This window comes from Marmota marmota, unplaced genomic scaffold, assembly GCF_001458135.2.
Source record: "Marmota marmota marmota unplaced genomic scaffold, marMar, whole genome shotgun sequence".
Lineage (NCBI taxonomy): Eukaryota > Metazoa > Chordata > Mammalia > Rodentia > Sciuridae > Marmota > Marmota marmota.
This window is the reverse complement of record NW_026000205.1, coordinates 10,834,321-10,845,984: the sequence shown is the minus strand read 5'-3', so window position 1 is coordinate 10,845,984 and position 11,664 is coordinate 10,834,321. Positions and strand designations below refer to the sequence as shown.

Sequence of the window (11,664 nt, the reverse complement as noted above, 5' to 3'; positions counted from 1 at the left end):
TATATATATATATATATATATATATATATATATATATATATATATATATATATATATTTTTTAATCTCAAGATAGCAACCCCAGTGGCTTGGGAGACTGAAGCAGGAGGATCATGAGTTCAAAGCCAGCCTCAGCAACTTAGCAAGGCCCTAAAGAACTCAGCAAGACCCTGTCTCTAAATAAAATATGAAAAAGGGCTGGGGATATAACTAAGTGGTTAAGGCCTCTGGGTTCAATCACTGATAAATAAATAAATAAATAATCTCAAGATGGCAACTGCTTAATGCCCTGGGTGTGGGGCTCTTTCTGCTTCTGGGCTGGTCTTCCAGAATAACTCTCAGAACATCTAAAAAACTGAACTACTTGGAGGAAAGCTGTTATTATGAAGGTGCCCTGGAGGAATAAAGTAGTCAACACATCCTTATAAAGTCAGGGAGCCCAAATCAAGGTGCTGCCGCAACCATTGTACAGGTCTCATGTAAGAATGGTTTTTGCCAACTTCTGGGACAAATGGGCTCAAATGCAGTATAGTCATAATAGAAAGATTCAGTTGCCAAAACCAAAAGGCACAAAATACTGTGGTTTAAAGGACACAGTACCTGTATTCCAGCCAAACTCAACATATGGATCTTATTTGAATCTTGATATGAACGGTTTATAAAATTATGACACTTTTCAGACAAGTGGAATGTGAACCATGATTGATTTTTTTCCTCAATATTTTACTATGAAATATTTCAAAGACACAGAAAAGGTAAAGGAATCATAAACACTCATACTCACCACCTGGACTCTACAATATTTTGCTAAATTTGTTTTATCATTATATCGAGCCATGAATGCCTCTGTTTTTTTTTTCCATTAATCTCTACTCTTTTTTGATGCATTTCAAAGTAAATCAGAGATAACAGTATTCTTCCCCAAGTACTTCAGCATGTGTCATTAATTAAACTGCATGAATATTGGAACAAATTCAATAACCCTCAATTTTTATATGTGACATTGCAATTTTTGTTGTTTTTTTTAAAGAGTCATTTGTTTTACTTTATGCTCATTTTTTTGGTACCAGGGATTGAACCCAGAGGTGTTTAGCTACTGAGCGACATATCCAACACTTTTTATTTTTTGATACAGGATCTCACTGAGTTGCTTAGGGCCTCACTAAATTGCTTAGGCTGGTTTGAACTTGAGATCTTCCTGTCTCAACCTCCCTAGTTGCTAATTACAGGTGTGCTCCACTGCGTTATATTTTAGAAATACATATTTAAAAAAAATAATGGGATTAAACCCAGGGGCGCTTAAACCACTAAGCCACATTCCCAGCCCTATTTTGTATTTTATTTGGAGACAGGGTCTGAGTTGCTTAGCGCCTCACTTTTGCTGAGGCTGGCTTTGAACTCTCTTTGATTCTCCTGCTTTATAGCCTCCTGAGCCGCTAGGATTACAGGTGTGCACCACCACACCTGGCTTCAAAAATTTTTTGATGCAATGTTATTATGTACATTAGTTATCTTTTACCCAGTAACAAATTAACCCCAAATGTAGCAGCTCAAAACAATATTTATTATCTCACAGTTTCTGTAGGTCAGGAATCTAGGGATGATTTAGATCTGCCACAGTCACACAAGACCATGGAGGGAAGCCAGCAGAAAGTTGCCTGTTGACCCCACGCAGCCTTCCAGAGCCCAGAACCTAGCTTTGGTGTCTCTCTGCTGCCATCTTGTGGTATGCGTAGAACAACTTCCTGACCCACTGGACCTTCCCACAACTCTAATCCTTTTGAAGACTTGCTTTTTGAATTCTTTAAATTTTCTGTTTGTGGCACTGGCGCTTGAACCCAGAGTGCCTTACCACTAAGTTACATCCTCATTCCTTTTAATTTTATTTATTTATTTTTATTTTGAGGCAGGGTCTAAGTGCTGAGGCTGGCCTTAAATTTGTGATCCTCCTGCCTGTTTCCCAAGTCTCTGGGATTACAGGCATGCACCAGTGTGTTTGGTAAATTTTTAGTCATTCAGTTGATGAATGGATCACACATTCACATGGTTGAAAATTCATAAAAGAAAAATGGACTTCTTTCTCACGTGAACCTTTGAGTTTCTTTCTAGAGACCAAGAAACCTATGCTGTTTCTTATGTAATCTCCAGGCAAATTTTATATATGTATTCAAAAACAAGCAAATGGTTAGGAAAAAAAAAAAAAGGCCAACCAGGGGCATAAAGCACCCCTTCCAACATGTTTTTTTCAAGTACCATTTGGTAAAGTACCAAAGGAAAGAGGATTTCTTAGAAAATGGTTACGTCAATGGGAAGCAGGAAGTCAGCAAGGTGAATTTAGAACATTTTGTGGCAGATAGCTGGTCTTAGAAATTTATCTTAAAGATATACCACTAGTACGAATTCTTTATGTGCAAGGAAAATGTTTGCTATAAGATTGTTTGGGGGCTGGGGTTGTGGCTCAGCGGTAGAGCGCTCGCCTCGCAGGTGCGGGACCCTGGGTTTGATCCTCAGCACCACAAAAAAATAAATAAGTGAAATAAAGGTATTGTGTCCAACTACAACTAAAAAATAAATATTAAAAAAAAGATAGTTTAAAAGAGAAACACACATGAAAAAAGCCTAAATTAATAGGGTTAAATAAATTATAAAACACATATAGAGGAATAATAAGCAGTTGTTATAAAGGAATGAAGTGGGTCATGGGATGTAGCTTGGTGTTACAGTGTGCACTTGGCATATGCAAGGCCCTGGGTTCCATCCCCAGCACTGCATCTGACCCCCCCGCCTCGAGAGAGAGAGAGAGAGAGAGAGAGAGAGAGAGAGAGAGAGAGAATGAAGCAATAGCTATGTATGTATTGATATGGTGGCACATACCTATAGGTTATATCCCAGCTATTTGGGAGGCTAAAGCAGGAGGATGTTAGTGAGTTCTAGTCCAGTCTCAGCAATTTAGTGAGACCCTGTCTCAAAATAAAAAATGAAAAAGGCTGGGGTTGTAGCTCAGTGGTAAAGCACCCCTGGGCTCAATCTTCAATACTAAACCAAATCAAAACAAAAAAATCCAAGCAAAACTAATATTTTAGTAAATATAATCATGTATAGAAATTTGCTACCAAGGTGTAAAAAACTTTTATAGAGCATGTTATGTGTATGTCTGTTTATTAAATTTTAAAATCTGGACAACAATTTGCTCTTAGTGATCATTTGATAAATGGTAACTGAGTGGGAAAGGGGTAAAGAGAGTATCAAGAATCATTCCAGGGCTGGGATTGTGGCTCAGCGGTAGAGCACTCGCCTAGCACAGGCGGGACCCAGGTTCGATCCTCAGCACCACATAGAAAAATAAAATAAAATAAAGGCATTGTGTTAAAAAAATGTTTTAAAAAAATAATCACTCCAGGTGCAGTGGTGCATTCCTATAATCCCAGCAGCTCAGGAGGCTGAGGCAGGAGGATCATGAGTTCAAAGCCAGCCTCAACAACAGGGAGGTAGGTGCTAAGCAAGACCCTGTCTCAAAATAATAAAATATAAAAAGGGCTGGGGATGTGGCTCAGTGGTTAAGTGTCCCTGGATTCGATCCCCAGTAGTCCCCTCAAAACAAACAAACAAACAAACAAACAAAAAAAAAAACCACAAGTACAATAGGACTTTTGCCTCAAATACTGCTGGGCAATCTCAAGAGCTAAAAGGATGAGTTTCTTGACCTTCCTAAGGTTTACTCACACACCTTGATCCAGATGTCATTGGGGTTAAATCAAGGATCTTTTTCTTATTGTTGTAATGTCAAAATTCTGAAAACATAATTAACACAGAACAGGTGAAGTTCCAGACATTCCATTAAGATTTTTTTTTTTTCCTTAGTACTGGGGATTGAACTCAGCCACATCCCAGCCCTTTTATGTATTTTATTTAGAGACAGGCTCTCGCTGAGTTGCTTAGGACCTTGCTAAGTTGCTGAGGGTGGCTTTTACTCATGATCCTCTTGCCTCAGCCTCCCGAGCCACTGGGATTATAGGATGCACCACCATGCCAGGCTCTAGCTCCTTATTTTTAATAAAGTATTGGATTAGATAAACAGAAATTTTATTTATTTTCACAAATGACAGTGATCTATAATTGCTTTTTGGGAACTGTAGTATATGAAGTTGTCCCCCGTTAGAATAGAACACTCTAAGAAATCTCTCAAGACAGAGTCTTATTGTCAGAAAGCAAATTTATTGACAGGAGAAGCCTGCCAAGCTGCCCAGTACAGTGGTGCAGCAGCCAGAGTTATGTGAATAGGGTTTTTGTAGCTTTTTTTTCTTTTTCTTCTTCTTTTTTTTAACAAGGAACAAGAGCAAGCTGGAAATGGCCTTGAGTGCAGCAATCTAGAATTGACCTTGAGTGCAGGTGGCTGGGTGATAACAGAATTTTATATTTAGGGACCTTGGAGGAGGGGGTATTATGGGAACAGGGTATCTTCAGTTTTTTTTCTTGGCAGTTTATAAGTTTTGGTTTTGGGTTAAGATGTAGTTCTAGAATTAAAATTGAGTTACTAACGTGTAGGATATTCCATTATCCTCCCCTGCTTAGTTGGAACTTTATTTAGCTTTGAAAATGAATTGGGAGGTTTTCCTTAGGGATTATCTGTTCCTTGAAGAATTCTTTTGGTTCTAGGGAATGAACCCAGGGACACTTTACCACTTTACCACTAAGCTACATGCCCCAGTCTTTTTCTATTTTTTATTTTGAGACAGGGTTTCACTGAATTACTGAGGATTTTGCTAAGCTGCTGGGACTATCCTTGAACATGTGTTACTGTGAGCAGACTTTTCCCCCACTGCCATCACAACTCTAGGTCACCTTGGCCCATGCTGACTGGTTCTAATTGGATTCTTAACCATAAATTCTTAGATTTTATGAGTAGGAGGAATTATCCTTATCTCCCTGGGTTTCCGGATCAGTAACAGGCAGGAGTTTATTGAAAGGATAGGAAAAGGGAGAGAGGACATTCACGAGAGAGAGAATGGGTCTTCTCAGAGAGGAGAGGGACAGTGTGCCTCACCTGTAGTCCAGTTTTATTGGGGATCTCAGAGCTAAGTTTCCAGAGTCCTGCCCAGGTCCACTTCTAGACTTCTGACTGACAGCAGGATGACATCAGACTTTCAAGTCCTGACTGCCATGACAACTCAAGGTTACCCTGGCCCATGCTGACTGGTTCTAGTTGCATTCTTAACTGTAATTCTTAACAGATTTTATGGTTAGGAGGAATTATCCTTATCTCCCTGAGTTTCCAGATCTAGTCTGTGAAAAGAGTCACAAAAGTCTCCCCACTTCAGGGTAACTTGGGTTCCTCTTGACATTATTTCAGGCCTGAATTTCTCCTGCAGGTAACAGGTAGTTTGCTGAGGAATGTGACACATCCTGTCCCTTTAAGCCAAGCAGGGCTGCAAGTAAATTGCTTCTTGGAAAAGAGCATGTACATGTGGGGGTTGGCACAGTGGGCCCATTTTATAGAATTATTCCCTTAACCTTCCATCTGTCTGCCCCCATCAGTACTAGAATTACTTATTTATTCAGGTATTCCACATCTTCTTGAACCAACTTATATTGTAAAAATACAATCTCTTGAGAGATTGGATTAAAATATATTATCAAATAATTAAAATATTCACACAGTATTTTTATTTATTTATTTTTATGTGGTGCTGGGGCTCAAATCCAGTGCCTCATGCATGTTAGGCAAGTGCTCTACCACTGAGCCACAACCCCAGGCCCCCACACTTAGTATTTTAAAAGACTTCATCCCCTGCCTAGTCATTATTTTTCCTAGATCACACTTGTAAATAGTCTATTATTATTAAATAAACAACCTTTATATGAAGTCCATTGTTTCTTTCTATTTTTAAAAAATTAATTTATTTATTTTGCAGTACTAGGATTGAACCCAAGGCATGGCACATGCCAGGTAAGTACTCTACCACTTAGCTACACCTGCAGCCCTTTTTGAGACAAGGCCTTGCTCAATTGCCCAGGCTGGCTTTGAATTTGCATCCTCCTGCCTCAGCCTTTGGAGTCCTTCGATTTACAAAGGTGAGCCACCCTGCCTGGCTATTCTGACTTTCTAACCTTTTGAATGAAGGCCTTCTTGTGACAATTATGACTTTGTTACTCTTTTGCAGAATTAATTATCTAAACAAGTGATTATAAATGCTTTTGATAAATTTATAAGCCCTCCTCTAGTGTACTCAATAATAATAGTGATAATTTTTTTTTTTTTTTTTGGTATGGGGATTGGACTCAGGGGCACTCAACAACTGAGCCACATCCCAAGCCCATTTGTATTTCACTTAGAGACAGGGTCTTACTGAATTACTTAGTGCCTCACTATTGCTGAGGCTGGCTTTGAACTCATGTTCCTCATGCCTCAGCCTCCTGAGCTGCTGGGATTATAGACATGTGCCACCCTTTTTATTTTACTTTATTAAAAATTTTTTTTAATTGTCAATGGACCTTTATTTATTATATGCTGTGCTGAGAATCGAACTCAGTGCCTCACACATGCTAGGCTAGCACTCTTTATCACTGAGTCATAAACCCAGCCCACCCTTTTTGTTTTTTGAGACAGGGTCTCACATGCTAAGTTGCTGAGATCGGTCACGAACTTGTGATCCTCCTCTCTCAGTCTCCTCCATCTCTGGGATTATAGGCATGTGCCACTATGCCTGGCTGATAATAAAAATTAATGACAATAGCTAATATTTATTGAACACATAAATGTACAAGATATTCTTTACAAGGCCTTATGTAAAATATCTGATTTAGTCCCCATGAAAGCTCTATTAGATACGTATAATCATCACCATTTAATTTTTTTTAACAAATAAAGGAAAGAGATCGCACAATTTATCCAATCCTACAATGTTAGTAATCAGTGGAATAACAACAATGTCAAGTAAGGTCTATACTATGACAAAAGACAAAAGGCACATTCACACAAAAAATATATATATATATATATTTTTGGAGGTGTGGTCTTGCTAAGTTGCCCAGGTTGGTTTCCAACCTTTGGATTCAAGAGATCCTTCTGCTTTATCCTATGAGTAGCTGAGACTATAGGCTTGCTCCACTGTGCCCAGCTACAAAATATTCTAATTTGATCAGTTTCTATTTGTAAATCTCAGAAGTTTAACAGATTTTTGAGTAGTAACAGAAGGCCTTTCTAAATTCATATTAACTTTTTCTTTTCTTTTTTAAGCATATGTTCTCTGATGCTTAATAAACAGTGAGGCAAAAAGAATTTCCACATTTATTGAATTTTCTTCTGATATGAGTTCTCTAATGTTCCATAATGAAAGTGACAAATCAAAGTTTTCTGACTTTAATTACATTAAAAATGATCTAATATTAAGCCAGGTGTGAACTCCACCCAAAATCTCTTCTATATCCTTAACACTCTAACCAGTATGAATTCGGTAGTGTTCAATGAGCTGTGAGCCAAGAACAAAGGCCTGCCCACATTCTCTGCATTCATAAGGCTTGATGCCAGGATGAATTCTCTGGTGTTCAGTAAGTTGTGAACTACGAATGAAGGCCATTCCACATTCCCTGCATTCATATGGTTTTTCACAAGTGTGAATTCGCTGATGGTGAGTCAGCTGTGAAACACGGATAAAAGCCTTCCCACATTCCTTACATTCGTAGGGCTTGTCACCTGTATGAATTCTTTGATGTTGAATAAGGTATGAACTACGACTAAAAGCCTTCCCGCAGTCCTTACATTCATAGGGTCTGTCACCAGTATGAACTCTCTGATGCCGAGTAAGCTGAGCGTGTTGTCTAAAGGCCTTCCCACATTCCTTACATTCATAGGGTTTCTCCCCAGAATGGATTCTCTGATGTCGAGTAACTTCCGAGCTATGGATAAAGCCCTTTCCACATTCCTTACACTCATAGGGTTTCTCCCCAGTATGGATTCGCTGATGTACGGTCAGTTGTGAATGCTGTCTAAATGCCTTCCCACATTCTTTACACTGATAGGGTCTAGCACCTGTATGGATTCTCCGATGAACAGTTAGTTGTGAGCCACGAATAAAAGCCTTCCCACAGTCTTTACATACATAGGGTTTCTCACCTGTATGAGTTCTTTGATGCAGAATAAGTTGTGAATGTTGCCTAAAGGTTTTTCCACACTCATTACATTCATAGGGTTTCACACCAGTATGAAGTCTCTGATGTAGAATAAGTTCTGAAGTACGACCAAAGGCTTTCCCACATTCCTTGCAGTCATAAGGTTTCTCACCTGTATGAATTCTCTGATGCTGAACAAGGTGTGAAGTACGACTAAAGGCCTTCCCACATTCCTTACATTCAAAGGGTTTTTCACCAGTGTGAGTTTTCTGATGTTGAATAAGGTGTGAGCCTCGGCCAAATGCCTTCCCACATTCATTGCATTCAATCAGTTTCTTACTGGTCCTACTGTGCTGAGGTAGAGTGAGAGATGTGTGATGCTCCAAAGTGGGGATGTTTTCAAAGGCGATTTCTACTTGCTTGAAATAACACTCCTGATTTACTTGTCTCACAAACTGCCTTTTGCATTCCCAGTCTTCTTTAAAACTGGAGCCCTGAAGATCGCAATATTTAAGGCTTTCCATTACCTCCCAGTTGAATGACTTTATTTCAAAAATATCATTTTGTGGAAATGCCTCATACCTGGACTTCAAGTCTGAAAAACAAGAGAAAAGTAAATGTGAACTGTTCTCTTCTATAGGAAATAAAATTCTATAGTAAAATAGGAAGACAAAATGAAAATAATAACTGTAAAAAGTAAATGTTTTTATAAAAGTCTCTCAATTATTAAGCAATTTATTTCCTTTTTTTCAGTGCTGGGGATTGAACTTGGGGCCCTGCACATACTAGGCAAGTGGTCTACCATTGAGCCACATCTCTAACCCTTATTAAGCAATTTCTAAAAAGCACAGGAAAGCACAAACATGATAAGAGCTCATATGGTACTAGAAGGGACAAGAAAACATTAAGCCAGGGTTCTCAACTTTGATATGGATCAGACTCATTCAGGAAGCCCTTTAACAATACAAATGTTCAAGCATCACCCTAGACTGAATTAAAATCTGCAGACTAGGGCCAAGGTGTGTGCATGTGTATGTGTGTATTTATCTATTTACTTATTTATTGGTACTGGGAATTGAACCCAGGATGCTTTACCACTAAGCCACATCCATTCTTTAAAAGTACTTAAAACTGCTGAGGCTGGCCTAGAACTTGTGATTCTCCTGCATCAGCCCCTTCATTTTCTGGGATTACAGGTGTGCATCACTGTAGCTGGCATCTATATTTTTAACTGAAATAAAATTCACATAACATAAATTTTCCCATTAAAATATTTTTTTCCAGGGCTGGGTTTGTAGCTCAGTGGTAGAGTACTCGCTTAGCACATGCGAGACCCTGGGTTCAATCCTTAGCACCACATAAAAATAAATAACTGAAATAAAGGTATTATGTCCAACTACAACTAAAAATAAATATTTAAAAAACAAAAACAAAACATTTTTTTCCAGTGCTGGGAATTGAACTCAGAGTCTTATGCATGCAAGGCAAGCACTCTACCATTGAGCTAGTTCTCCGGCCCCCATTTAAATGTTCTTGAAATACACAACAGTGGTTTGTAGCATAATCCACTATCGAGTCTAACAACATTTCATCACCTCAATTAGAAAACCCATGCCCCATTAAGCAGTCACTCCTCATTCTCTGTTTTCTTCAGCCCTGGGAAATCACTCTGTGAATTTGCCTATCATGGACATTTTATTTTATTATTTATTTATTTTTGTGATGCTGGGGGTTGAACCCAGGGCCTGTGCATGCAAGGCAAGCACTCTACCAACTGAGCTATATCCCAGGCCCCTATTTATTTATTTATTTAGGTTCTGAGGATTGAACCGAGGAGTGCTTAACCACTGAGCCACAACTTCGGCCCTTTTTTATATTTTATTTAGAGACAGAGTATCAGTTGCTAAGTGCCTCGCTAAGTTGCTGAGGTTGGCTTTTAAATTCACAGTCCTCCTGCCTCAGCCTCCCAAGCTGCTGGGATTACAGGGATGTGCCACCATGCCTGGCATGGACATTTTAAATAGATAAGGCAGCTCTATTTTATTGTTTGTGCTTTTTTATTGTTTTTTGAGATGGTGGGGTTCATTATGTTGCCCAGACTTTCCTCAAATTTGAAATCCTCTTGCCTCAGCCTCCCTGATTGCATGTGCCACTATGTCCTGCAACGAGAAGCAATTTTAAGAAAACAAGTTTTTCTAAGGCATAAAGACACTTGCAGAAAAAAGGATCTAAAGTACAGGTAAAAAGGCAGTCACGAGGGAAGAAAAGGGCAAATTCCTTTTTGAAATGGGACAAATGAGAGAAGAAAGAACAGTTGAGGCCGACAATGTCTTTGCTCTTCACATCTTAGTATCCCAGGCCTTTATTCTGCAGCAGGGCTTTGAGCACTTTCCAACAATGCCTCAAGTTACAGTTACCAGTTGCCTCACCCATTGGGCTGTAATCCCCATGGTCTTTCCCACTAGATCAGCCCTTACTCACCTGGGTACCATGGTCCTGTCATATCATTTGCAAGTATCCATGGCTCTTTCCCTTGCTCCAATAAGGAAATGACATCAGGTTTAGAAATGGAAAGACCTGTTTATAGAAAAAGAAATAGGCCATGATGATACTGGTCCAAAATTGAAAACCAGTGCATCTGTTGCTATGGAACTGAGGAAATTGTAAGGAGGAAGGTGTGAAGGTTGTCAGGATAGTGACACATTTTTAATTCCACAAAATGTGGGATAATGGGATAATGGGACATAAATTCAGTCAGAAACTTGTAAATTGCCCTAGAAATCCACAATGAAGGAGACTAGGAATTCCAGAAGGCTAGTCCTGAATTATTTGGATTAGATATCTATGGTTATTGTACTCCATTAACCCTCTCCTTCCCTACCCATCCATTCCTTGATACTAGTCCTTCTCTGTGCCAGGCCCTGTGCCCCACACAGCCTACTTATAAGGTCTATATCTTCCCTACTCTGTGATTTCCCATGGGTTTGACAGATGAAAAGCATCAGCAGGTCAGCGGGCAGAAGGCTGAGTACAGGATATTTCTTAGCTCTCTCCCTCTTTCCTTTGACCTGGAAGTTCTGGAGGAGGCTACAGTTGCTGCTGGCTGGGCCCTTCTCTGTGGTTCTAGTTCTCATCATCTCCAATGGCACAGTTTGCTCTTTACTTCTTTGGGCCAGAGGTGGAAACAGATAATTCCCGCTGCTGTAGTTCCTGGGTTCCTCGTTTCCTGTCTGTCCCTGTGTGATACGTTAGCCTTACCTAGTGAGACCAAATGACTGAAGTTCTCCAAAGTCACATCCCTGTACAAGTCTCTCTGGGCAGGTTCCAGGCACTTCCATTCTTCCTGAGAGAACTCTATGATCACATCCCTGAATGTCACCAATCCCTGAAACAATAAACCCATGCCTTACTAGTAAATTAAAGGACTTTCCCCCACTTTTTAGAAGAAAAACTTCAAAATACATTGCTTTGATAAATTTTTTTTTTTTTTGTGCCCAGAGGTGCTCTAGAGTATTTTGTCTTCCTCCCTCCCTTGTTCCTTCCCTTGCTCCCTCCC

General features: G+C 39.5%; 1 protein-coding gene across 3 annotated transcripts in view; it reads right to left on the bottom strand.

The window, feature by feature from the left end:
• Window positions 1–6,724: 6,724 nt before the first annotated feature.
• Znf565 (zinc finger protein 565) overlaps window positions 6,725–11,664 on the bottom strand; it is a 15,600-nt gene continuing 10,660 nt past the window's right edge. For all 3 annotated transcript variants that reach the window (XM_048791163.1, XM_015497173.2, XM_015497174.2), the window contains 3 exons: window positions 11,367–11,493; window positions 10,590–10,685; window positions 6,725–8,703 (listed from right to left, as the gene is read on the bottom strand). In XM_048791163.1, coding sequence (XP_048647120.1) covers window positions 7,436–8,703; window positions 10,590–10,611 — 1,290 coding nt within the window. In that variant the 5' untranslated portion in view covers window positions 10,612–10,685; window positions 11,367–11,493 and the 3' untranslated portion in view covers window positions 6,725–7,435. The remainder of the gene's footprint in view (window positions 8,704–10,589; window positions 10,686–11,366; window positions 11,494–11,664) is intronic.